This window comes from Anopheles aquasalis, chromosome 3, assembly GCF_943734665.1.
Source record: "Anopheles aquasalis chromosome 3, idAnoAquaMG_Q_19, whole genome shotgun sequence".
In the NCBI taxonomy this organism is placed as follows: Eukaryota; Metazoa; Arthropoda; class Insecta; order Diptera; family Culicidae; genus Anopheles; species Anopheles aquasalis.
This window is the reverse complement of record NC_064878.1, coordinates 55,153,549-55,180,879: the sequence shown is the minus strand read 5'-3', so window position 1 is coordinate 55,180,879 and position 27,331 is coordinate 55,153,549. Positions and strand designations below refer to the sequence as shown.

Sequence of the window (27,331 nt, the reverse complement as noted above, 5' to 3'; positions counted from 1 at the left end):
TGCACTGTCGCGACCATAAATCCGTTCGACAGACCAGCGCAGACCGGCGGATTTACGTAATCCTTTTCTTTCTGGCAGATTTATCTGCCTCTCTCTCACTCTCCGCGGCGTCGTCACTTTTACATTTTTGCCCCCGCCCTCCCTTTCACCGTCAACAGGTTGATGGTGGTGACGGCGTGCGTGGCATGCTGCGCTGTAACCGGTGACGACGAGACACGCAGCGTTTGAAAGCGTTTGTTGCTGCGTGTTTATGGTGGTCAGGTTTGGGTGTCTCTCTGGTTGGCATCTGGCTGGATTTGAGGGGGTTTCCATGGAGAGCCACTCGGTGAGGTGACCAAAGCAAGCCATTATCCTTCCACCAGCATTCATCAGCTCTTGAAGGAAGTATCTATCATTGAATCAATCTGTTTGTTGTTAAGCTGTGCCTTCAAAAGGATCAAGTGCTGGGGGACAGTTTCGGGGACGCATGGATTCGCACGGATTTCAAGTGGCAGCAGACCGGGGACTCTCTGGACAAACAGTTCCGACAAATCCTTATCTCCATTGATTCCATCCATCGCGCCGCAAGCAAGATGAAAGTGAAAAGAGAATGAGGATTGGCTCGCAATTCAGTAAAGCATTTTTCATCATTTTCATTCATTTTAGGTTTGCAATCCCGTTGTTGAATCACGTCAACTTCCATAAATGATAGGGAACGGTGAAAACGGTGCAAAACATTGTCACGTGAATCAATCGTTAAGCACGCTTCTCGCTCGTTGAGGATGTTTTAGGCCGTCGAGTGTTTATGCTGCTGGACAGCATGACCACACCCTTCGCCTTTCCGCCATGCATCGAAATGGCGCATGTTTCATGTACCGGAACACATTCGGATTCGCTTTTCACTGTCGTCGTCGCGGTCGTGTGTTGCTCGCCAAAGTGGCTCGTTTAAAAGAGGAAGCAGCAGCGACCGACCGATTTGCTTTCCCATGTTGTTGCCGCTGGCCAGGTCGACGATCCGGAATTGCAGTTCAGTGTTGGTTCCGCATCTTTGCGTTGCACCGTGGATCCAACTCCGTGGAGTGGGGATCGATTGCAAATTATGAAACCCAACCGTCGCGCAATCGTTACCGTATGTTTGCAATGAAGAAGCGCCAATCATCGCAGTCGTCGTCGTCGTTGTCCCTAGCGGTACTAGCGAAAGGTGAATTTCCTTGCCAAAACGCAAAGTCCCAGAGTGGTGTGGTGCACACTGAAGAACGTCACCATTCCGAACACATGGCCACAACACTACACGCGCGGACTGCGCTGTGAGTAGTTGTTGTTCCACAGCACGGCACACGCCGGCACAACAAAGGCAAACAAACAAAAGCGCGAGATGGCGGCGTGAAAGATGGAAACCGTGAGCCGTCAGCTCTTGCGGATCGTCGCTTGCTTTGGTGGTGCATCAAACTGCTGCTGGTGCTGCTGGTGCCCAAACCGGAACCAACCCGGGCACATCCCGGCCAGAGACGGAGAGTAGCAACAACATCAACAACGCAAAATACATGTGTAAACGATGGCTGCGGCTCAACGATAGCTCCCTTCGGCTAATGTTTGCATTGGAAAGCATGTTAATGGCAGCGAAACATATGGACACAGGCACACGCACACGGTCACAGGCCTGCGTGCATGCGCGTGGACACATAAATTAATTTAAACATTGTGTTTGTGTCCTGGTTAGGATCCGTGTCTAGTATAGAACGGTGAACGGTCTCCTTCTCCTGGAACCACAGCTCCACGAGCTAGACCATGCCAGTTAGTGTGTTTTGTTCATAAATATTACATTAAGCGACCATCCGGGGAGCATCATTTAATTCATTTAGACCCCCAACCACCATTTCCTGCGTTCGTGTGCGCGTGCGCCTGCGCAAAACACGAGACTGCACTGGGGAAGAGACAGTTACCCAGCGCACTGTTCCTTCCAAACCGCCAACTTGGTGCGCCCGCCTGCGACCCCTGGTGCAATTTGATCGATTCGATGGCAAAAAACGTAGAGACTGAGGGGGACGGGCTCAGGTTCAAGCATTTAAAGCCCACTGACGCCGAAATAGCATCGCGCATAACAACGAGCGTGCGCTGAGCAGTTAGAGGAAGGGGGGGGGGGGGCTGTTGTGACGCATCGTTTGCGTAAGACGCACCGCCGCACAGACGGTCGTGGTGCGCGCTTGCCGGATGCAGTTTCATTGTGAGCTCAATCGATGACTTCCGTGTGAGCAGAGCATTGCAGATGATGCCGCCGTCGGTGGGTGGTAGGCTAATGAGAGCATAATTGTGACGGTGTGTCTTCTTCTTCCTCTTGCTCTCCATCATCACCTTCAAAGAGGTGTCAGAAGGGGTTTTTTTAACGTTTGCCTCGCTTTCGCTGCATCCTCCCGAACGTTGATGGAAAGAGAAACTACGGCTGCACGTGAAGAGAAACTACGGCTGCAAGTGTGACAAAGTATCTGATTGGAAACCTTTAAAACCTTTTTCCCGGGTTCTGTTTTTACCTGTGGCGTATGTGAACCACTCCAAACCGCAGAGGTTGTAGCCGTTCGTTAACATATGGAACACTGGAAAGGTCATCATTTCATCCGCTTTACACTGCTCATGTCGCAATTTGCCAACGACTTTGACTCCCAGGTTGCTCTTCATCATAGTCTGCTACATAATAAAGCACCAATGAATAACTTATGGCTGCCGTCGCGCCTATCTGTCTTATTCGACTTTCTTCGGAAGTTCTCTCTCAAGCTCATTACACGCCCACTGTGATCTCGTAAGATCCGTCGTTCAGCGTATGCGAGACAAACTTTCGCGTAGAATGCAGCCAAGTATTTTGCAGCTGCAGCATATCCGCGACTCTCGGTATGGTAAATCCGGGACGGGTGGGATGAATTTGAAATGTCCCCGTGACTTCTGTGGTTGCTCTCTCCGATGCACAACGACGAAGCAAACGACGGGAAATTACAGTTGTGTCTGTGCAGCAGCAGCACCGTATGTTGCCAGCAATGCAATATGCAATATGCAAAATACCGCAAACTCTCCAACTCCGCGTGCTGCTGCTGCTGCTGCGGGGGGATGGGGGGGGGGGGGGGGGGGGGGGGTTGCAGCAGCATAAAGATGGCGGGCAGATCGCGGGTGTGTGGTGAGAATCATGCATATTACAAAACTTCAATGATTAACCGGTTTTGCCCTTAACAGAACTGTGGTGGTGACGGTGGTGGTGGGAGCATCTTCGCAGCCTTCAACCAGATTTCTCACCCTTGCCGTTCGTCTGAGGATCGTCTTCCTTTCTTACAACGACAGCAGAACGATGATAACATTAATTCGCCCTTTTTACGATGATGCTCCTCCCAAAATGCATCGTTTTGCAGATTCAAAGACCAGAGCTGAGCAGATTATTTCGTTTCTTTTTCCATTTTTAAGATTTCGATTTCGATCGAAGCAAGCTTCCGTTAAACGGAACACAATCTTCAGCATCCCTTCGTGATTGTTATTGTTGTTGGAGAGTGGCTCGCTCCCATCTTCTCCCCGCAGTTTATGATGAGCTTTTCCATTTTGCATATCGAACGTAATTAATAATTCATTTGCATCCCTCTTCCGAGCCAGCCTTTCTCCTTGACAGATAAAGCGCTTCCGACGGGCAGGCTCCGGGTAGGGAGAGTCCTCTCTTTTATGCTGCTAGCCATGTTTTTCGGGCTTCTTTTTTGCCTTTTCCCGTTTGTCGTCATGTTGCCAGAGCTCTCGGCTACACGCCGCGGCTACGTGCGACGATTTTGATTGTTATTCGTTCACAACTTTCTTCCGTTGTTTAGTCGCCGTTCGAGACGTTTCGTAAGTTTCTTCTGCTTTCTCTATATCCCCCTTTCGTAACACATCGCCAGCCATGGCAGAAAAAAGCTCTTGCTCAATTGCAGCATTATCGCCGAGCGGGTGCGCGCGATTTGCCGTGCGGCGATCGTTGCCTACCGCGCGCGTTGTCATGGTGCACGCGTGCGTTTCCCCGGTTTGTCACGGGTGTGTACAGGTGTACGCACAGCGGTCAGGAAATTCAAATCAACCAAATCGCGTCGTGTACGAAGCAAAGCAGCAGGGGTGTGCTGGGTGCTATTCACGTTTTATAGCTTCCTTTTTGGTTGGATTATTATGTGTTGTTTTCCGTTTTGTTTTTCTGTTTATGGCCACCATGATGGTGTTTTCCTGTTGAGAGTACTCGAGCAAAAGAGGAAAAAATGGCTATAAACCTATGAGGAAGCTCCGAAACAGAGTGGAAAAGTGGAGAAAAACTATAAAGAATGTTGATTAAAATAACGGTAGGGCTTAAGTTAAGTAAGTTCGTTGCAATAAATATGAGGTTCGTTGACGAAGCACGAGCTGAATTGCATCACAAGTAAAGAATGCACGGCTGTATTTATAGATTACGACTAATCCACCACATTTCCTGTTCAATGCAAAGCTACTTCACATTCTGTCGCATTTAGATAATCTGTTATGACTTGAATGAAGCTACAGTTTGTGTGTTTTCGAAGTAAAATAAACCCACTAAACGAAAATGTAGTCATTGCAGTCAACATTCACTCGTTTGTTAACCCTGAACCACACACCATCGCCTTCCATTATACGGTATTAAGCTAACGGGCGAGCGCGGAGCTGTCGAAGTGTAAGCCACTCGTTGCAGACGCATCCGTTACGGGGTACGCTCGCGCTCCTTAAAAGCCGCTGCTACTCTGCGACAGAGTTATGTGGTACCATAAAATCCGTTCTCCTCCCTCGGCGCGACCATAAAATCAATCGACCATCGGCTGCTGCGACTCCCCGCAACGCGATCAGAGCGAACAAACGCTCATCTCGTCGTCATCTCGTGCACGATGCGTTTTCGGGGAGCGAACCGCGAAGCAACCGCCACCATTTTTTGGTTTTATTGATGTTTTTAAGCATTCCTGGCTCATTAAACGATTTCGTGGCTGTTGATGGTGATGAGGTGGCATGGTGAAAGCCGTACGGCAATCGTCTAGAACAAAAAAGTGGAAAAAACGTCATAAAATACCTTTTCGAAAGACATGCAGCAAGCATGCGTATGCGTGGTGTGGTTTAATAGTTTCCATCTCTCTGAAGAAGAACACACAAAGGCGGCGCTTCGCATGTGAGATGCGGCGGCGACACGGTGGAATGCACACACGATATACACGAGAAAACGGCAGTTCGACCTCGCCAAATGAACGCTCTAATCTCACCAATAAAGCCCTCCCTTCCGACGCGCTTGCCGCGCAATTATCATTGCTTCGTGGTGCAGTAAATAATTAGAACAGATTAAGCGCAATTTGCGCCGTGAAGACCAGCTCTTCCAGAAGGGGGAGGGGACACACCAAGGGGTAGTTCTGCATTTATGATCGCAGCATACATGTAAGCAAGGCCTGCTTTCATTCCAGCTGTCTACTCGCGGGATTACTACGCTCGCTATTGCTGCTGCTGCTGCTTTGGATTCGGTGTAGTACTCAAGTTTTATTACCATGGTAACATCGAACAAAATGGCGTCAACTGCTGGGAGCACTACGCAAATTAGAACCACTCTCGAGACCAGGAGGAGGCGAGGGCCGATGCCTGTAGCGTCAGCAAAGGGTTGCAGTTAATTCAAAATTAGCATTTTATTATGGTGTTTTCATTCGATCTCGTGCGTCCTTCTCTGGCACGCTCTGGGAGGGCGCCCACAGACGACGACCACCTAAATTGGAGTTTCATCTTTCGCTCTCTTTCTGCCGCTCTTTCTGTCTCTGGTGTGATTAGACCGGTGATATGACCGTCGCCCCCCGACATCATCTCGAACCGCAGTGAGTACGGTCAGTGAATCACTCTTCACCAGCCGCGCCATAGCCGTGTAGGAGTAGTAGTAGGTCCATGATGCGGTTGCTGGTTCTATAAGGAAGTTCACGCGCGCCCTCCCCCTTGCCCCGGGTATCTCGTCAATCAGAACCGCTAGACCGAAAACACAATGGCACGAACGGGGTTTAGCATTATTATGCTGAAGATTGAGCTGTCATGGACAGCAGACACTCGCACCCACGAAATTATGGAATATACGATCTAGCATTCATAATAATCTGCTACAAATGTCCGCAACTTCTCCGGGAAAACGAAAAAAAAACACAGCAGGCGAGAATACCCTTGTCAAAGGCAAAAGTGGCTGGTTTATACCCCGGAAATCATAAATATATTCATGCTAAAAAGTTTGGGTTCCGACGATAAAACCAAAAAATGGTTCCTAATTTATAGAGCGAAATCCTGCTCTCCCTCTCTCTTCCTTTCGATCGCTGATCACCCCTTACGAATGGCTCCAAAATGGCACAAGAACGGTTTCCCCACCGCTGATGTCATTCGCGGGCGAGTAAAACCTGGTTCACCTTCTTAAGATTGCATCGCCTTTGGGGCCCCGGGACCACCTTTTTCAGATTCGCACATTCACATCCATCCAACCCTCGCCACCTTTGCCAGATTGTCCGTGTCCGTTAGATTCTGAAGTTTTATTTGCGGGAGATGAAGTAATAACGTGCGCCGTGCGTTCTCGTTCGTCCGGAGCAGCACCAGCACAGAACCGGGTATGAGTCGTCGGCCGGGTAGGCGTACAGTGAGAGACGCTGTGCGAGGCACCTTTGAGAGGAGGTAGCGATACCGGGGAGAACACGACGTTGGGCAAAACAACAAAAACTGCACGCTGCTGCCGATGCGTACCAGCCAGCTGCAGCAAGCGAGCATCAGCACCACCGTGCACCTGCTTCTCACAAGCACTGGAAAGAAGATTGTTGGCACTTGTTGGCGGCCGGGTTTACCACCGGATGGTGCATTCAAACGCGTGGTGGCAATAACAGACATTAGCCGTGTCGATATCAACCAAAGCATAAAAAAGAGGGTAGAATGCAGAAAAAAAGGGGTGCTGCTTGTGCTACCCACAGAAGAGAAAAGGGGGACTATCGAGAGCTGAGGACGCGTCCCCTTTTTTTCCTCTTTTCGTCGCGAATCACTCTTTGTTTCTCCGAAATTAACCGCTGGACCCTGGTGCTGGCCGTGTGTGCACACCAGGTGAAGACATTTCCTTCTGGCATCATCTGCTCTCTGCTGTCGTTTCGCTGCTCCCTCAATAATAATAATAATATTCTCCCTCCTTAGTTCCCTTTTCCGAGCATCTTTTTTAATTTATGTTGTTTGTTTCATCTTCGTATTTTGCAGATTTTTGGAAGTCGCCATTAGCAGCCCTTGAGGTTAAAACGAAGCACGAACGGGAGAACGCACTGAGTAGGCTGAGCGAGAGTGGGTTGGTAGTGGCTGCGACGGCGTTCCCCGAATCGCAGCAACCCTCGCAACCCGGGAGGACGACGACGAAGACGCGAGAGGGCGACGAACGTGTCACGGTCACCGCATCGCCGTCTCCGATGGTAGCAGCAGCAGCCGTGCCACCGCCGACCGCGCACCGAGGAGCAGTTAATCACGAGACGTCTTTCGTGCCGGTCGTGTAGAGTAGAGTGCCGTGTGGTGTGGTGTGGTGTGGTGTGCGGTGAGTAGAGAGACCCCCTCCTCTCTCACCTCGTTCCCAAATCGAGCGCGCTAGTAGCATGACGAATCCCGGCGGCACCGCAACAAACAACGGCCGGTACCCCGGATGACTTCATCCGTTTGTTGTCGGCGTGTCGGTGTGAAGGTCGTCGAGTTTTCGTTGTTCGTCGTGTGTGTTTTGTGTGTGCAGCAGCGAGTGGGGTGCATTCAGCGGTTACTACTCTAGTGTACAACCCAGCACCGACTGCTGCATCCTTGTACTAAAAAAAGTGTACTAAAAAGTGTCGTGTCGTGAGAAAAAGTGAAAAGCGCAGTAAATCCTGCACCCGCGATAAAAAAAAAAGTCGATAGTCGTGTGGCAAAGCGCAAAAGGAGAAAGAGAAAGTGCGACACGGCCGGTCCGTGATTTTCGGTGGTTCCGTTCCGTTGTGTGATCGATTCGGCCCCCGGAGAGAAGAGGGGGTTTGTGTTTTGGTTTTGGTCGGCAAACGAAATATGATGCAGGGCAGCACCGCCACCGGTGAAAGTTTTGCCACGATTCTTCACGCCTTTGACCACCAGCACGACGACGGTTACCGCCGGTGCCACCGTGGTTTATCCGGTGTGTGACGCACCAAATCTTACTTGGTTATCTATCTCCCGTCCCGGGGAAAAGTGGCAAAATCGCATTAGTGACGTGTGTGTGTGGTGTATGTGTGATTGTTTGTGAGTGTCGCGATCGCCCGAAAACCGGTCCTCGTCAACTAAAGCACTCTCGAGGAAGTGCGCCACGATTTCGCCGATATTACAGCACAACGCACAGCAGGCCGTGCCAGTGATCAAGCCCGCGCGCGCGAGAGAGAGAAATTATACAATAATCTTGTGGCGTCCACACTCCGTCCTTTCGCAAACGCCACCAGTGGCCACTCGCCAAAGGATGAAGAGCAAGAGGCCAATCATCGACGGTGCCATCGGGTACGATCGCTTCCTTCCTCTTGTGGCACCAGCAGCAGCACCAGCAGTCCGCAGCAGCGAACGGCGCGTTTGCATTTGAAGAGAGTGAAAGTAGTGTTGTCGTTATTGATGCATTCCCGCCCGCCCGCTCTTTCGCGCAAACACCAAGTTTTAGGTTAAGGAGAAGGTGAAAAAGAGATCGTGCAGACGTCGTAGTAGTAGGGATCGTAGATAAAGAAATCGCAACCAGCGAGGCAAGCAGGCAGGAAGGAAGGAGGTGATCCCCCCGTGATTTGCAGCCAAGATGAATTCCGTCTTTTCTGCATTTAAATCCTCAACGACGAGTGGCGTGAGTGCAACCTCAATGGTATCTTCAACCAGCGATGCTGCCACCACCGGTGGTGGTGCGATCAAGATGAACGGAAGCATCACCACCAGCAGCAGCAGCAGCAGCATCAGTAGCGCCAGCAACAAACATGAACCGACCAGCGTGGCAACGAGCAACAACGGTGTTGCCAACTGTCCCAAGCCACCACCACCGACGACGACGACGAAGCTGCTGTTGAACCTGAAAACGCACCGCCCCCCGGTGACGGACCATCCACCGAGCGGAAGCTACGAAAAGTTGCGCCACATCCGCGAGATCAGCAACCCGGTCGCGCTAGACCACGGAGTGGTGGTAGTCGACGCGGCCCCGCCATCGAGTGACTCCTCCATCGCCACCACACCGGTACAGAGCCCATCGGCATCGGAATCACCGTCGATCGGTTCGTCTGCGAGCATAAACGGGCACCACGAGCATCATGGTACCTGCGCCAATGGTAGTGGTGCCATTGCTGCAACGCGAATCATCGGCATCGATCAGGTGGATAGCCATCCACATCAACAGCAGCAGCAGCAGCAGCAACACCGTCCATTGCACCATCCTCATCTACCGCAACTACCTTCTACGCTCGTCGGTGGCAGCAGCAGCACCACAGCACCACCGACCACCGTGCTGGCCATCAAACCACCCTCCGGTGCATCGTCGTCATCGTTGGTGGCGTCCAGTACCGGCACAACGAATGCCACCACGGTGTCCGGGTGTCCAGGCAGTAGCGCCAGTAGCAGCAACAGCAGCAGCACGACACTCTCCAGCGGCGTGTCCAGTTCTTCGGTGCCACCACCATCACGATTCCATAAGCCAAGGCTTAGTTTGAGCAATAGTCTGAGCGGTGGCACTGGTGGTACTGCTGCTGCTGCTGCTGCTGCTGCTGCTGGGAGCTGTGGAGGTGGCCTCACGACCACCAGCATGCCATCGGTACACGGCCGAACGGGTCCAAGCGGGGGTGCCGGCACTGGTGGCGCCGGTTCATCTGGTATGCCCCCACCAAAGACGAGACTTTCAACGCACCAAAGGAATCTTAGTTTAGATTTTAGGTAAGTGGCGCCTCAACGGATGAGAATCGTGCTCACATTTTGATCGACATCGCAAACCACCACCCCTCTCACCTACCAGGGACACCACGGTGACGGTGTTCAAAGATTCCAGAACGTTGATTTCAGATTTACGCAACAGATTCGTGGGACAGCTGTTGCGAATGAATCCGTCGTTCACACGCGCTCGCCTTTTGATGTAATCGAGTCCTTTCATCGTTTTTATTATATCCCGTGCCTGTACCCACGGCCCCACGGATCCTTTCGATATGATGCGAGCTTGGGAAAAGTGGAAAATAATAAACTCACTTACCCTACCGGCACCGAGGTCGTAGTACATTAAAGTTATCACGACGCATAATTGGGATGAGTAATCAATTAGGGGCACAAGCACAAGCGGCCGCCGCCGCCGCGCTCGACAACAAATTTGGTAAAAGGGGTTAGCGTGACCGGAGGAGCGTGGAGTGAAAGGTTTCCCCTTTTTTCCTTTTTTTTGTGTTTTGGTTCGCCCTCGAAGCGAACTTTGTCGTTCGGTGGTGGGTCACCGTCGGTGTGTAATGCGAGGTAATTGAACGGAGCAGCAGGAGAGAGAGTGGCTGCCCTCCGCCATATGTTGTTGCTTAATGGTGCCCGTGTGAAGTTTGTGCTTTGATGGCGCTGGATTAACTCTTGTCTAGGGGCTACCCGGGGCTGTATTAAAATGGGACAGTTTGCAGAGTTTTGGGAAGATGGAATTATGAACATTACTCTGGTTTTACATTTTTTTTAATGTAGTTATGATGCTTTATGAATGTGTATATAACAACCGTAGCATACTGCAATGGTTACCGGATACTACATCTCTTTTATTCAACAGAAGATACAGACATGCTAGATGAGTTTGTTTCTTCCAAGGCTGTTATATCAGTCCTTTTAAATCCTAGAGTCTCGTTATTTTCACCATAAACGCATTAATTATACTTATGTAAATGCATTAATTGGTAACGCTTTTAAGTGAACTTCAACAATTCAATAAGAAAATAATGGAAGAATTAAAAAGAATACAGTAATGTAGCCATGGAATGCAAACTTGAATCAAATCCAAGCAGTCATCAGGTTAATATTTGCAGCTACGCTTCATCCCCTACTCTAGATTGCTAGATACGTTCCACAGAAATCCGCGGCAACCCAGTCGAAAATATGACTTCCTGCGATTGAATAACCACCTCCAGCTTTTGATTGTCCTTGTCGGCCTCGCAAAAAAAAAACAGCGAAAAACCATGTTCTCGCTGTGCTCTCTCTCCATTTGTTGTTCAAAAAAGCACACACTGGTTGGCGGGGAGGGTTATGTTTGATGAGTAATTCTCAACTTTTCCACCACCGATTGGGGCCACCGATGGTCGTCAGATCGCAGGCGTGTCCAGAGTATATTTTTTCTCCATTTTCCAACTCCGCCAAAAATGCGTTCGTTTTTATTGGCACCATTGGAATCGGTTGCCATCCATGCACACCGCGACAGCGTCGTGAATTTATAGTCCAATGGGACGTGGCGCGTGGGCAGTCGTTGTTGTTGTTGTTGTTGTTGTTGTTGTGAAAGTTGTTTGCCATTTTGTTAGCATCCCCTCCTAAAAAAGGGTCTGATGGCTTGGCATAACATTGCGCACAGATGGGGACATGTATTCGGAAACGATTTATGTTCTTTTCGGGCACGGATTCCCCTTTTTCCAGCACACACCCAAAACTAATTACTCACTTTGTTGTGTTCAGGATCTCGCGGTAAGGTGGCTCGCTCGCGGAACAGCTAAATACGCGACAGCATAAATCAGCGTCCGTTACGCCACTAAAAGCTCGAGCGAGTCTCGAGTTCGGACACCTCCGGGTAATAAGGCATCCATTCACACCGATGACGCCGACACGGAAGGTGCCATTCTTTGCATCGTTCACATCCGTCTTACGCGTCAAGTTCGCGCACCACCTTCATCAGTCGAGGAAATTCCATTTCCGATTCTACTGCTGCTGCTGCTGCTGCTGCTACTGCTGCTATTCCGGTGCTGAGGTGCGTGTCACACGTTGATGAAACGTGCCTAGAATACACTCCACAGTCAAATGGGATGCACGATATGATACCATGACGACGACGACGAGGATCTTCATTCATCAGACCTTCTCAGGAAACGAAGCGAAAATAGGAAGAAGACCAATGACCTCTTGTGACCGGTTTCCGGTGGGCGTGCTCCAGTCGAAAGCACAATCAGGCGCAAGAGTTAAAGGGTGCGTGCGAATGGCCATTCTTGCCAGCACGATGGTCACTGGACTCTCGCGCAGCAGCGATGACAGCATCAAGCACGGTTGCCGCTGCCGCCGCCTGCTGTGATCGTTGGTCATTGGTTGTCGATATGTGTTTCAACGAAGCATTGTTTCGTTCCAGAGTGTCGTGTCCCGGTCACACCTTATCCATCCGGGGGGTGGTCCGATAGAGCAACGCAGCACGTGCAAAAAGACCAAGGAGGAGGAACACGATGGATCGGGGAGGGGGGGTTCTTCGCGTGCCAACAAGCTAAATGTCCGCTGGGCACGAGTTAATTAAATTAAAAGCCAAATCGATAAACGGAAAGCAGAGCCTCCTGCGCTGCGCTGGTGCACCAGTAGCAGCAATGGGTGCGTGCGAGTAAAACGCATGTCAGACGCGCGCCACACGTCGAGACCACCTGACCACACGTTCCATTTCCAGCACATACTGGTCATGGGTTGTCCAGAACCTTCCACTCACTGCTGGTGCTGGTGCTGGTGCTCCGGCTGCCAGCACGCACCCAGTTAGTACTCGACATCATCAGCTGCACTCGCCTCTACACAGCGCCCTTTATCTACGTCGATTAGTACGAGAGCGCGTGGCCATATTGCAGCGCACCGGGTGTCCATCCATTTCCTTATTTGCAACTTACAACATTGCATCATAAGGTGGCAGCAGGAGAAGGGGTAGTAGGACAAAGTATTACCAAAGTATCGCCTGCGAGCAAAAGCCGGCAGCCAGAGTGTCACTTCACAGTATCGTGAGCACGTTTCAGCCATTAATTTGACCTCCCCGACTGTCCATGATGGGGACGGCGATGGCCACAACACGCTGGTGAGCTTATGAGCAACAGAAAGAAGGTTTTGCTGCTGCCCCCGTGTTGAGTGAGAGTTCTTGCTGACCGCCGTGCACATGCTTGATCACAACTCGCGAGTTTCCGAAGCTACCGGAGGATTTAGAAACAAGAGGAGCGAATAAATGATGGTTCCCCAGTGGAATCGCGTTTGGGAAGTTTGGAACCCGGGAACATCCCGCTGTGCCCTTTTCGGGTCTTTCGTAATCCGATTCCGTTCCAGTTTCAGTTCGCTCGTTCGCTCGCTCTCTCGCTGGCTCCTCCCAGGAGCTAATCAGGTGAACTCTGGCTGGGGAGTCACGCTGCTGGACGCGACATAATTGAGGGAATTAGCTGGGAATCCATTACCTTCTCGATGCACTTCGATCGATTGTGTGCCATCGTTACGGAACGTTGCCCCTAAGCTGGGCTAAATGCTTTCTCATTAATCTTTCTGCCCGATCTAGGGCATCGGGAGTTATAGGGAGCCGTAATGCCACCACGTCGCCTTATTTGTTTACAGTAGAATTTATGAATCTCTCGGCCACACACACCGGAGCGGAACTCACTCCGAGAGCGCTGTATTGACGCCTGTTAAAACGCCTTGGGTGGAAATACGATATGAGGAGAATTCTCCCCCCCCCCGGGTGGTATATTTTCATTTCATCTCCTTCATCTGCGTCGTGATAGCCGTAAGAGCGTTGCATAAATATGAATTTATGTCTGCTGCTGCTGCTAGTAATGTGCACCGTCACCTCACCCGGTCGGTGGTCATAAATCAATTCCTACTATCGCGGCCCGGCCCGTGACGAAGGGCGAATCTCAGCAGAGCAGAGAATCTTGGAGGTTTTAGGATCCCCCCCCCCCCCCCCCCCCCGGTCCCTGTCCTCCATCAACCCATCATCATCAATCATCAAGCAAAACCGATTCCTCCCAATTCAATGACCAGCAATTGAATTCACCATTCATTGATGCGCGGTAAATCGCGATTGGAGAGGGTGCTTCTCCTTTGCCGATATGGAATGTTGACGAGTTTGCTTTGGAAATGGGTCTACCGAGTGTACGGAGCGGAACGTGCCGCGGTGTCGCGTCAAGTGCAGTGACAACTTCATCGCAAAAACCACGGGAACCGGTGTGCGAGCACGCGATTCAGGAAGAGAGGCCGCCCTCCTGTGGTCACCGAGAAAAAAACTGATCAAACAGGTCCGATACTGTGTCGGATAGGTGCGATCGACTTGCGGTGAGGTTGTTGTTGGCAGAAGAAGCCTCATCACCATCGCCCAGCAATCACAGTAGCAGCCCACTTTCACGCACACTCGTTGGTTGCTACGTTGCTACCGCCTGCTTGTTTTCAAAGTTCGAAGCAGCAACCTGCGGCCCGCCACTCTTCGTAGCAACGGGCTCAGAGATCTCACACAAGTGTCGGTGCTTTCGGTTCGTAAATTCCTGTGCGCGGAGTCCATCTTCAATTTCCACGCGCTTTCCACGGAAGAAAAGTCGCCTATAGTTGAAGGAAACATCTTTTACCAGCCCTCTATTCGCGCTCCAATTCGCTGGTGCGCTCCAAACGGTGGTTCGCGGCGTCGAGAGGAGGATCTGCGAAAACGATTCCAACTTTGGAGAAGGAGAAACGTGTGCGGTGAGCAGACACGCTCGCTGGCAACAAAGTTTGCCGCTCCAAGATCTCCAAGGAGACTCGTGAAGATGGCGTTTTAGGTGCCACGCGAGTGGTCCTCACAGGTAGCAAGTCCCTAGAAGACTTCCTTTCTTGAGTGTGTTTGTTGTATGTGCGAGAGAGAGAGAGAGAAAAAGGGAGAAGGTTGTTGTTATGTTTAGTAAGCAATTATAGTGCCACAAGTTTTGCACATGTAATTCAATCACCGCAAGAAGCTGCACAGCATCACATTGCCTTCTCAGCGTGTACTGCGTGTTCTTCCGCATATCATGGTGGCTTGCTTTGGTGGAACGGACGGAACCGGTGGCGACAAACTGTAGCAACACTCAAAGTCGCCTATGTGGTGGGTCCTAGTGCGGTGAGATTGCTGCGCCACAATCTAGAACGGTGTCGTGCTGATCGTCCTTAAACAGCGGTCGCTTAATCGCGTTTACTCTGAACTCAATGAGCGTTTCTTTGAGAGACGAAGCAAGATGATGATCTCATCATCTCGAAACACAGCGTGGCCACTGCATCACGGTGTTGAATCATGGTCCTGCTTTTGACATCAAATCGTTCCTCACGATCGGTTTCTACGAAACGGTCACGCCGCCGTAAAGGTCATCTTGTGCAAGCTCAGCAGCTATTTGTGCTTATCAGCAGCTCTCACCGCTCTCCCTCGCTTTTCGCTCGCGTGCGAATGGTTGCGAACATGTTCGAGCAGAAAAGCGACAACAGAAATTGATCGTGCAAGTGAGTAAGTGTGCTGACGTTGACGACCACGACGTGTATGCACTGCTCTGCTGGCATTGCTGCTGTTTTGGCTGTAATCAGCTTCATTTTTTTTTTTGGTTTTGCTGCTGTGATGTGATGACACCGACAGTGCACACAGGTTGTTCGCTTCATTCTTTGATGTTCTGCATCATCATCACCATCATCACTGGCAGCTATCTGGGCGCCTTTATCGGTGTGCTGCGCCTCCGAAATGAAACACATCATCATCAACACTGATAAGACGAATGGGGGTGAACGCTATGTTGTTGTTTCTTTCTTTTTTTTTTTGTGCAAAAAAAATCCTGTTTCGCATCGTGGTGATGATTTGTGGATGTTTTGCGATTGCGGTTGCCGTTGCCTCGTGCAACTCTGTACAGTTTCACTGTCTGATCTTAATGACTTATTTTTAACCAATTTATTATCTCTCTCTTGCAGGTATGTATTCCTTAACAACAATTACTGCTACGGGATAAGAAAGTATGGCCTCGATTTCCCAAAATCTTTTGTTCGAGAACAAAATGCAATAATGATGATGGGCAACTTATCATACCGGAAGAACACAGGACAGCATAGCAAATGGATAAAAAAAAAAACGAAGGATTTATGCTTTCGCGATGCGGGGCTCCTCAATAAGATGCAGGCAACCAACCGGTGGTTGGTACCCGTTTTCGCGGGTTGTGAATGCCGCCGGCCTATTGGAAAGCCCGAGAGCCCGATTCGCTTTCATGGCTCGAAACGAAGCATTACCTTGCCTTACCGCACCCAGTGCTTCCCTTTCTTCTTTCGTAGTTTGGCTCCGTGGCGCGTAAAGGTTGTTGCGCAAAGTTATTGGGCAGGCCCGCAGCGCGGTGAGCTCATTATTTGAGGGAAAAATGGGCGGCCTAGAGAGATGGAAAGCCAGCCCGACGACGAGGAAAGTATGGGATGCTGGTGGCCTACGCGCCCGCGCGCCTTGCATTGAGAGTAAAATGCATTTTCCCATCCACAAGGGCAGCACATTCGGCTGACTTCAATCAAATCAACTCCACAACATTCACCTGCTGAACGTGGTTAGAGATCACTGAGAGGGGATCGAGGGCACTCGTAAAAGGGTCCCGAAAACTTGCGATGGAAAATTAAATTAGCCCTGGGAAAAACAAAAGAAAAATACTTTCATAACTGAGCCGCAGGCATCGGGGAAGGAAAACCAGCCCGAAAGCCCCGGGTGCGCACTCTCTGGTGTATTGCTTTGTTGGGCCAATTTCCAACAATTGCTTCGGCGCTTCGGCGCTTCGGTGATGCTGCTACACTCCCCTCCCCCGGATGCTGCTACTGCGGGAGCAATGGAGTAGAGATCGCATGTGTGTAAACATGGCATTGCTGCTGCTGCTGCTGAGTGGCCAAACACACCCCATTCGGTTCGCTAGCTGGCTGTTATCATACGTGGTGGCGCGATTGATGGTGTTCGTTTTGGTGGAAACCATCGCCAACGTTAGGAGGGAAGACACGTACACAGAGAGATGCCTCGTTTGAAAGTATCTTTTTTTTTTCGTTATTTTACTCATAACTGTGACCACCAACGCTGAATACACATAATACTCGTTGTTGTATCTGCCAGCGATGGTTAGACCGACGGAATTTCGAGCTCTTCCGGGAGAGGCACTCAAAATGGAATTGTTTCTAGCCGATCACCGATTTGAAGTGCGATTTCCGTCCTTTCTATAAACGACGAGAAGCTTCTTCGTCGTACGTTCGAGTTGGATACACAGTGGGCAGTGGAGTTTCGAAAGTCAACAATGTTTTGAAAAGAACCCACCATCACAGTCACCATCGTGTGGTAGAATGGGGGATACTAGCAGTGTAATACGTTTGCTATGTTGTTGCAAAATACGTCAAAACAGGAAAACATTGTAAAAACCCTCTCTTCCCCTGCCTAGTGGGCCGTGGAAGGGGGTTTTCTAAATCATGCAACTGGCTCCTGGCTCTCCTGCTGCTGCTGGCGATGGTGGTCGTTGTGGTTCACTCACTATCCACGCTCAGCGCAGGCTGAATTGTTGTTGCCGGTTGTTGGGCTTGCAGTAGTAGCAGCAATACGGTTCGTTGCGGGTGGCGCATGCCTCTCGGTGAGTGCTGCGGGCTCGCGGTAGTACACCGAGAGAAGAGCGAGAGAGAGAGAGAGCGAAACCGATGCCGATGCCGATGGAGTGCGGTATGCAACACCATACACCCACTACCCACTACGAGGCAGTCGTCCGTCGTCGGTTCGCATCCAAGGTGGCCGCACCGTCGCGTTGTACATCCGACATTTGAGTTGGCTCTGGAAGCGCCAACGTAACGTGCGTTCGTGTGCACGACAAAGAGTGACAAAAAACCACTGTGACACTGTGACCGAGGGACGCGAAGTGACCGCAATGTCTCGATAAGTTCGCGAACTGTCGCGCGAATCGTATCGTGTGCGTCCGTCCCCCCTTGCTGCGGCAGCGAGATTAGTCCGCTGACGATTCCGGAACGTGAACGCGGCCACGCAACGAACTTATTCGGTGGAAAAGTACCCCTTGTGATCGCGGTGTGTGGTGTACAGTCAGCAAAGAGGCGCTCCGTAGCCTTCGTCGTCGTTGTCGGACCTGATAACACGGAATACGATTGGTACGGCCGCTTGGGAGTGTAAGATAAGAAGCTGTGTGTAGGACCAGAGCACGCTGGCACGCAACCGACCAGACAGTGGGCCCGTTCGCTGCCAAGGATTGATGGTGATTTGATTTGATGCAGTCCGTCGTCCTCCCTCTCCTAGCCATAGAGAGCGAGAGAGAGAGAGAAAGATAGAGAGCAGTGATTGTGTTGCGAGATGGCGCTACCACCCTCTACGGGTTGCTATCATCGCGTTCGGAGCTGCTGCGTAAAGTGAAACTCTTTACAACCCACCATTACTTGACTGCGTCGTGCTGTTGCTGCTGCTGCTGCTGCTGCTGACGAAATACGCGGGCCTCAATTCAGCGACCTTCCCATCACCAACACTATCACCGCCCGCGCCAGCAACTCTCGGGGTACGGTAACGGTCTAATGATTGTCTGGTTGGTTGATGATTGTTGGTTTTGCTTACTTTTTGGGGGCTCTTCGTGTTCGCGCAATCGACTGCAGCACCGGCAGCAGCAGCAGCAGCAGCAGCAGCAACAGTGGCCACGTACCTGGTGGTTGCGGAATGTGCGGAATTGCGTTAGGCTGCTTCAGGCAGGCGTAGTGGGGAGGAAAGTGAAACAGAAGCACTACCACCACCATTAAGAGCAACAACAACTACCATCCTCCGTCCCACCCACCCCTCGGAGATCATTGAGTGCGACGAGATCGCGGCCGCGCCGAAGCTACAACCGTGCGAAAGAAGTAGCGTGAAGTGTGGAGTGTGTAAACCGCGACCCCGTTCTTCGCCCGCCACAACAACGGATCCTCCTTTAGATCATTCTTTCACCTGCGTACGCTTTCGTGAGTCGCTGCGCGTACTTTGATTCGATTCAGTTTCCCTTTCATGGAGGATGTTCTAACTGTGTCAAACACTCGACCTCCATCAAAATAGCAGCAGTAGTCGTTTGGTAAACGAGCGAAACGAATTACATTGTTGCCCGCAAACCAGGTTACTACGATCCACTTTTCATCCCGTGCACGTGTGCGTGAGCTGTGTTTTTTGTGTGTACGATGACGTACACGCCAGTCAATCTCTTTTTTTTCTGCGGGATTGCGGCCAATCGGCAAAGTGGTTGGTGGCGGTGTGCGAAACAACCCCTCCGAGCGGGAGAGAGGGTGGTAGCTAAACATCAAAACAAATGGCACCAGAGAACAGCCCAACAGGTGTTTGTTTTTAATCCCTTCCGCTTTGAACCGGAGATAGAGAGAGGTGGCCGCCGCCAACAGTTGACTTGATGACGCCGGTCGCTGCTTGCGTCACTAGCATCAGGCTAAACCTGATAAGTACCGAGAGGAAGCTCCGTTGCTGCGATGACTCACCCTAGTTTTGTCGAGTTGCTAGACATGGTTCTTACGATGGGGGGGAATAAGCTGCTGCTGTAGTGTCATTGTGGTCAGAAGTGGCATCCGCGTAGGTATTGAGAAGGCCGCAGCACAGAAAGTATCTTTCCCTTTCACGGTAGCTGTGTGAGGGGGGAGAAGGTCACTCGAGATTGCAGGCGGGCAATCAGGAGATGATACAATCCAGATAAGCCCGATACGAATACGCGCGTACTGTGGAACCCTTGGGTGGAATCTACCCCCCGGATTGAGGGTTTTCCCAGGGCAGCTGAACGACCTGTAATCTCGCGCGAAATAATCGTTACCATCTCTCTCTCGCTCTCTCTCCGATTAGCTTCGATTCTTGTTCCCCTCGTTTGTGGTAGGTTCGCGGATAACAACCACTACAGGAAAGATTCGATCAACAAAATGGTACAATTTACAAGTTTTCCACAACAAACAGCGGCCGGGTCTTTGACGCAAACGAGAATAATCGAAAGGCTGTGTTGTTCAAGCGCGAAACACCCTTCGCATGCCGTCAAACGATATTGAATCGAAGTATATGACGTGCTGTGGAGACTTCTGCGTTCGCCTTGGCACAACACAACCTTCAAGTTCAATTTTCTTCAGAGTAGAACATTCTAGACGGTCGAACGACTGTGTTCATCTAAATCCATTGGCTGCTACCACGGCTGTTAGACAAAATCCCCCTTTATTGTTACTATCTGCCTTCGCTGTATCTATCCAATGTGCCTGTACTTTGAAACAGTGTTTCGATATCAAAACACCCCATATTAGCGACCGTGTGGGTAACCATCGAGGGAGCCAGACACCCGCTGCTCCCTCTAATCCTGCCAAGGCGAGCCTTACTCACCCATTTCGAAACAAGAGGGAAGTGAGGGGGAGTTACGGGGTTCGGACATTCACTAGATAAATCCGGCTACCGGGAGTCTCGTCAATGCTGGCTGATTGGAGGTTGGCTTATGCGTTTCAAAATCCTGCATTACTCAACTCCCAGCGCCCAGCAGGGGGTGGACAGGTGTATTGGGTGAAAAGGCAAAAGGCGTGAGCTCTGGTAGTGGCGGCACCACCCTTATCGATCACGCACGTGGACGCATTCGAAGGAGATACTCACCTGTGTCTGTGTACGATAACGCCCCGTCCAAACCACCACCACCACCTTCCTTTTTGGCCCTAGAACCCCCCGGGGAGGGTTTCTGCTTAGAAAACCTGCTCCTAGCGCGCTGTTGTGCATCTAAAATATGCAATTAACAAGATATGCATATCTCGGTTCCGTTGGCAAGCTCCTCGCGCCCTGGCACCCCCCCCCCCCCCCCCCCCCCCAGAAATGGTTGACTCGTGTATGTCGTTTTTTTTTTCGATCGACTGTGCCAGGAGGAGAAAAGTTTCTGGTATTTGTGTTTTGTCTCGAAGCATGCGGATTATGGCCATAACTTACTCGCCCGCCTCACGTGTTGGTGCTGTATGTCGCTGCCTTCGGGGCGGGCGGCACGTTCCTGGAGGAACCGCACATGTTTGCAGCTATTTGTTGACAGCTTTTCCTCAAGCGAAGGTGAAGACCTACTTGCTGCCCTCTGCTTTCTCTCTGGCATGCGGTCTCCGCAAGTTAATCAATCTAATTCGTTCGATCGAGCGATCGATCGGTTCTCAGATCGCAGACTTCGCTCAGCTTGATCTTGAAGCTCTGGTACACACCGTAGATATACTGCTTTTTAGCTGCAGACTACCGTTGTCGCTTTTTGTTGATTCGATTCCAGCAGGGGACACAAAACTTATGCGCCACCAAACTGTTCCATGTGTCTCTGAGCTAGAGAGGGAGCGCGCGCTCTTGGATGGGATAGATAAAAATGCAAATTAGTTGCCTGCTGAGCTCTCGCTGTCGATTCCCGATAAACGTTGCTACGGTGTGGTGTTCTCTGGGACACAAGGACACAAAACTTTGTGGATGATGATGAGTACCAGAACCACCGGTGAAAACTTGCTCCGCAGCGTTTTGATGTGGTCGAGTATTCGGAGAGAAGCTTTTCGGGCATCATCTTTGGAGATGAGGCCCTACGGTGGTTCTCATGTTTTATTCAGCCACCAAGCCGTACAGGAACGAGTTTCGGTGGAAAACGATAAAGGTGTATTTTGCCATTTTTGTCACTCGATTCTTGACTAGATGTGCTCTGGTCTACTGTTGGCCATCACAGCACGCGGTAAAGCTACTGAACAACAACAGGTTGCTATGGGTGACAGCACGCTCACTGCTACAAGCTTGTAGCGCACTCGGGAAAATAATCAAAATTCGTTCAAAACTGAAGCCATATATTCTGATTACAAGCTGCCACTCCATTTTCCCACGTGGAAGCACCGACGGTACAGTACGTACTGCGTGAACCGCGAACCACGAGGTGACATTTGCTTTTGGGTGTGCTAATCTTCTTTGATGCTCTGGACGATGATGTGGTCACAGGGAAGGGGGGCGGGGGGAGTGTTGTTTCCAGCGCTTTTCCCATTGCGCCTTTCCGACCTTCCCGAAATGTGGTTTTTGAAGAACAGAATCCTTCCAAGTGCTCCAAGTGTTCGTGGGAAATTTCTGCAGCGCTTTCCGTCGACTGATGATGGCGCACCCATTCGAGCGAGACTGATGAATGAGGCGAAGGGAAAGAGAAGAAAGTAAGACGTGCTTCGCTGTAGGGAACTTTGGTGAATCGTGCTGTGGTCTTGAATTATCAACCTCTGTTGTGAACTATTAATAACGATTCATTTCCCTCCCACCGTTACTGTGATTAAAACCTTTGTTTGGTCTGTGCCATAATATGCAGCATCTTAGCAACTACTACAAAAGCAGAGCTACTGCGATGTGAAAATGTTGATTGAATTATCAAGCCTAGAATTGGAGCACGATGGAGCATTTTATTGTGGAACAGTTCATGCATTTTTCACAAATAGTTCTTTGTGCTGGAACCTCAATTTTAATTAATAATTGTAGTCCAAGCTGGGACACGATTCCTTTTTTTTTTGGCACAACTTGTTTGATGAGTGATGGCCAACGGTAGTCAACAGACAGACTGCTAATTACCGCCGCACCATTTATCGATACCAAATTAGCACGCATATGAAATAAATAATTTATGATCTCCAAACGCACGGTCCGCGAAGTAATATGAGCTGCCTGCACCTTGCTACTGCAGTTTATTACTCTTTTCCTCCACCGCGCGAGATCGCGATACATTTATATCTTTTACAGAACAACGCACACAGGCACACAGGGCACTATGCATGCCATAATTAATGTTTTACGTCAATTTGCCAGATTATCACCCGCCGGGAGTTTCTTCAAACCAAGAGCAACCAATTATGGATGGAGCAAGAAGTGTGACAGCAAGATAGGGGCATAGGGACATTGCAAACCCCGGATTGATTAGTTTGGCTAACGTTCAAGGAATATCCACTGCGGCCGCCTGGTGGTCTGCTGGTAGTCACATCGTGATCTCGATCTCGACAGGGCATTCAAGTAATACACCCAAAAAGAAGGGAACTATTCCGTAAGGTCCAATGGAAACGAGCGCAACGGGTCCTAATGTTGGTTGGGCAATCGGTTTTTGCATTCTTTGACCGGCTTGATTCCCAAACCGATAGCTCCATGTGCACCTGGTACACTGGTTGACCAATACTTCTACTCCCCAAGAGACCCCCGCCCGGGGGTTGTGTTCTGTTCGAATTTAGGTGCAGCCTTGCTTCACTTCGTTCACACACAATACACGGCACCGGATAGTAGTGGGTACTGGCACGCTGTGCTATTTGACTATTTGTTAGCGGATTTATCGTCAATCGCCAATCGCCTTTAGCCGCTGCACGATCCGAAACCGAGCGGTGGTCGAGGTGAACCGCGTACCAACGATTTGTGATTCAATATTTGCTGCTGCTGCTGCTGCTGCAGAGTAACTCGCGATCATAGTTGGTGTCCTATGTGTTCCCGTTTTCACGTAGAGAGAAGGACACGGTTTCGCATCATAAATGCATGCGACGTGGGCCATAAATGTGCGGATGATTGATGCACTTTTGTTCTGATGCTGCTCCGTGCCTATGCAAGCGGGAGGAGCGGGCCTCTTCCTACTACTCGCTATTGATTTCTCGTGCTAATTGATGTAACTGCACATTCCAACCGAGCGCAGAGTAACGTAGCAGAGTTGCGCGTCGAGCTACGTGTGGTAGGAGAACATCCGCTTGCACACCCCGCCGGCACACGACGTTGCGTAACTCGACTAGGTTGGAAGCGCCAGAAAGAGCCGACCGCAACGGGTTCTCACAGAAGAACCGGTTAGCTACTATGCGCTAATGTGAAACCCGATACAATCCTCCACGGACACGGAGATTCGTGATATTGTGTTCTTGGCTTGGCGCTTGGTGGCGCGAAACCGAACTGAAACGTAGACGCAAGGGACTCCTCTCACCAACCGAGATGCCATTACAGTATGGACGTGATAAGAATGCCCTTCAAGTGCATCACACGCCTGTCTGTGTAAGTTTGCGCTGTGCGATCGATGAATGGAGGCACAAGATCGGTGTGATCAACACCATGTGATGCGTTGGTATCGATATCCATTCCATTCAAAAAAGTTTCATTCGAGAACTCGAATGGTGATGGTGGAGAGAAGGCTACATTCCGCTGCAACAAGTTTTTACCCCCTTTCATAGTAGGTCGCCCTTCAAAAAACCACTCCGGCTACTCTACTTGCTGATGTTCTGGACCAAGAAAACTCGGCCAACAATGCAAAGCGCGCAACGAGCGCTTCACTTTCAATTTTACCCCGGCCCCGGGTAGTCTTGGAATTCGAGGTTGAGTCACCCATCTTCTCAACCAATCAATGGTTGTATCCTTTGACCATAAATCACTTCATTGCGTGTACCGCGCGTTCTGTTGTGTTCTGTATGGATCCTTTCACACGGCCGTGTTTGGGGGAGGCGGACAAACAAATAAACATCCACTGGAATGCGGCTGTTTTGTTGTTGAACGCCCAGTGGAATGGTTAGCTATGGGGCTAGATACTGCCAGATTTGGGAGTTCGCCGAACTCCTCCGCGGACCTGCAAGCGCTCCCGAGGGAATTAAGGTGCAGCGCGCTGCCGAAGATGTGTCAAGAAGCCGCCCTCTTGCGAGGGATGCGACTTGCGCGGCGGGAATGGGTTTTGAGAAATGGAAGCGAACCGCGCCGCCCGCCATCTTGTCGCCATGGTGATGGCATCTTCATAATAGTCAGCAGAGCCCTTCTGTGTTGCTCTATTTATAGCGAGCCAATGATAAATGCCTGCACCACCACACCACCCACGCTCCCTTTAGATTTTACGAGTGCTGCTGCAGCAGCATGGATATGCTCGGTGTACCATGGAATGCGCTCGAAGTGGGTGGAACTTATCGCGCACACTGTCAACGAGGTAACGCAACGCATTTTACGGTCTTGTGGAAGTCCCTGTGTGTGGCTCTCCCCAGTCCCGTGCAGATTGAATCTGTTGGAGACATCCAGCTTCAAATCTGAATATACTCCGCTGATTACATTTCCAGGACCACGAGGACGTGACGAGAGAGGGTCGCGGTGAAGGTTAGATTCCGGCTGATGGCCCCCCGAAGAGAGAGAGGAAGAGAGGATGTATGACTTCCACACGCAATGTCCGGGAAAGAGTTCTGGCGAGTGTTATGGTGGCGAGCAGCGGACACGTTGTGATGGTGCGTGTCCGTAATTTATGAGACCCCTAGACACACGCACTGTTAAGAACACGGGGACGGGCAGCAGAGCATCGAGAGTAGGCGAGCGACCAGCGTCAGTGCTGGGCGGCAACAATTATCTCGTCTGTTCTTGTGGCGCGTATCCAGAGACCAAGGGGGAGAGCTCGAAAGGGGAACCCGACGGAATGTCTAGAGCGTGATGATATATTAGGACCCGTTCTGATCATTATATGGTATGCTCTTGAACGTTTGAACTTCGATTCGACTTCATGGGCAAGATAATGTGGCCCTGACTGACTGTTGCGCTCCACCTCTCCTGGTCGAAGGTTGTCCCGGGGGTCTGCTGTGCTGATAAAATCGTTACTTCACTTAATCTTGCTAAATGATATTGGTGAGTGGGGCGAATACATTTTTCTGGGAACGGGATTCGCAGGAAATCATTCTCTCCGGACCACTGAATTCGATTCCCGGCCAGCGATTGCGTCTTACTGGCGCCTGCTCGGAACTTGGAGCAACTGATCACATCGATTAAGCAGCTAGGAACTGTCACGGAACCGGTTGAATCGACTGAGTAGGCCATTTGGTTACTTCGACACTTCGTCCGAAAGGTGTGATCAGCGTCTACTTCGATTCGACAGAATAGCCGTCAGAGTGTATCGTTTCGTTGTTACAACAATGGTCACTTCGATAGACTGCTGAATCCATCTTAGTGCACCGTGAGCGTTGAGCATTGGTGTCTAGGGCGGTTGTGTAAACTCTCTCAGCAACACCAAATGACTCCGCGCTCTGAATCCACGTGGAACGAACTAATCAGATTAAAAGCACACGCGCGAGTACCATTACGAATGATCCTCTTTCTTGTCCTCCCTTTACGACACAGCTGTCCTATGATCAGGTTACTCTGTTTACTTGTCTTTAGCTAGTCTCCATCTGCTGCAGGATTGTTGTCCTATACCCCCCCGCCCACCGGGTGATGTCGGGGGTTAAGTATGCCCATCAATTCAGTCTTACTTCCGGCCGGGAAAAGGTCCGCCACAGGGGCACCATCACTAACCCTTCTTCATAACGACCTCAAATGGCGTGCGTACAGCCGGTGCGGCCTTTACATTTACCAACAACGCTGTATCTGTGCGTAGCCTGGTGGGGAAAACATGGTCAAGGTTGTAAACCATGCGTTATGTTTCCGAAGGGAAATCATCTGGAAAAGATGCTGGTGGGCACATGGCAGTTGGTGGACCTTGAAGTGGTGTTCGTTGAATTCGGTTGTGAAAAACAACCGTCACAAGTCGCATTTTTTTTCTATTTCTTCCACGCTGCCTCGCTGTGTACTAATCGTGTATTGCTTTTCGTTTTTTTTTTCTCACATCCACAGATCAATGGGAATTCTATTACCTCCAGTTTCGCAAGTGACCAACACGCGCATCAACATGACACAGCATCATCGGAATCGCAGTCTGGACAGTGCTCTGCAACGAATACCGGAGGTACGATAACCGGCGCTCATTACTACCATATCCGGATCCGTTTATCTAACGCTCGCTCTAATTCTTGTGTCTTGCAGGTTGAGGTGTCCTCACCGAGTGCGGAATCGGAAAACACGCTCCACTGTACGAACGCCATCCTGAGTGGAACGATGTGCAGCAAGATCATCCAATCCTCATCGTCCACCAATCCGACCAACACACCGAACATTACCGGCAGGGGGAGCAAACTGCAGGGAGCCGATGGTATGGGATGCAGGCAAGAAGGCAAACCGACGATCGGTGGTGGCTGCTCCTCGAGTGCTGGAGGCGGGTCGATGCCGGGCTCAACCGATAGGACAATCGCTGGACGACAGCAACAGCAGCAGCTAATTGGAAAGATGGAACTGCTGGAGCAAGGTACGTATTGGACATAAGCTCTACAAAGAGAGAGACCCTCACAATCGGCACTAATGTGTAACGGTCCTTCTTTTGCAGGGATTGGTGCATCCCGCGCACTGAAAGGGGCACACTTGGGCGACGTGGAATCGTCGTTGTCGAGTGCCAAGGAAAGCGAAAGCAAAAAGCGTGAGGATCTGACGAGCCTTGGATCGGATGATTCCGGTAAGTTAAAAAGGGGGCTAATGATGGCGATCGTAGAGTCGCGTTCTTATCGAAGGTGTTCCTCCCACCCTCAGGTATCATCTGTGGCTCGGAACCGGACCATACCTCACTGACGCGCATTC

The 27,331-nt window shown here is 50.6% G+C and overlaps 1 protein-coding gene across 9 annotated transcripts in view; it reads left to right on the top strand.

The window, feature by feature from the left end:
* Positions 1–27,331, top strand: part of LOC126579184 (phosphatidylinositol 4-kinase beta) — an 83,413-nt gene that overhangs the window by 48,891 nt on the left and 7,191 nt on the right. For 3 of the 9 annotated variants that reach the window (XR_007608426.1, XM_050242555.1, XM_050242556.1), the window contains exons 3-7: positions 7,219–9,894; positions 26,498–26,609; positions 26,687–27,005; positions 27,084–27,209; positions 27,284–27,331. The exon at positions 27,284–27,331 is cut by the window's right edge and continues 2,844 nt beyond it. Coding sequence is in view for 8 of the 9 variants with exons in the window: in XM_050242555.1 (XP_050098512.1) it covers positions 8,780–9,894; positions 26,498–26,609; positions 26,687–27,005; positions 27,084–27,209; positions 27,284–27,331 (1,720 nt within the window). In the remaining variant the exon portion in view is untranslated. The other 6 variants (XM_050242563.1, XM_050242557.1, XM_050242558.1 and 3 more) reach the window with 6 other exon arrangements.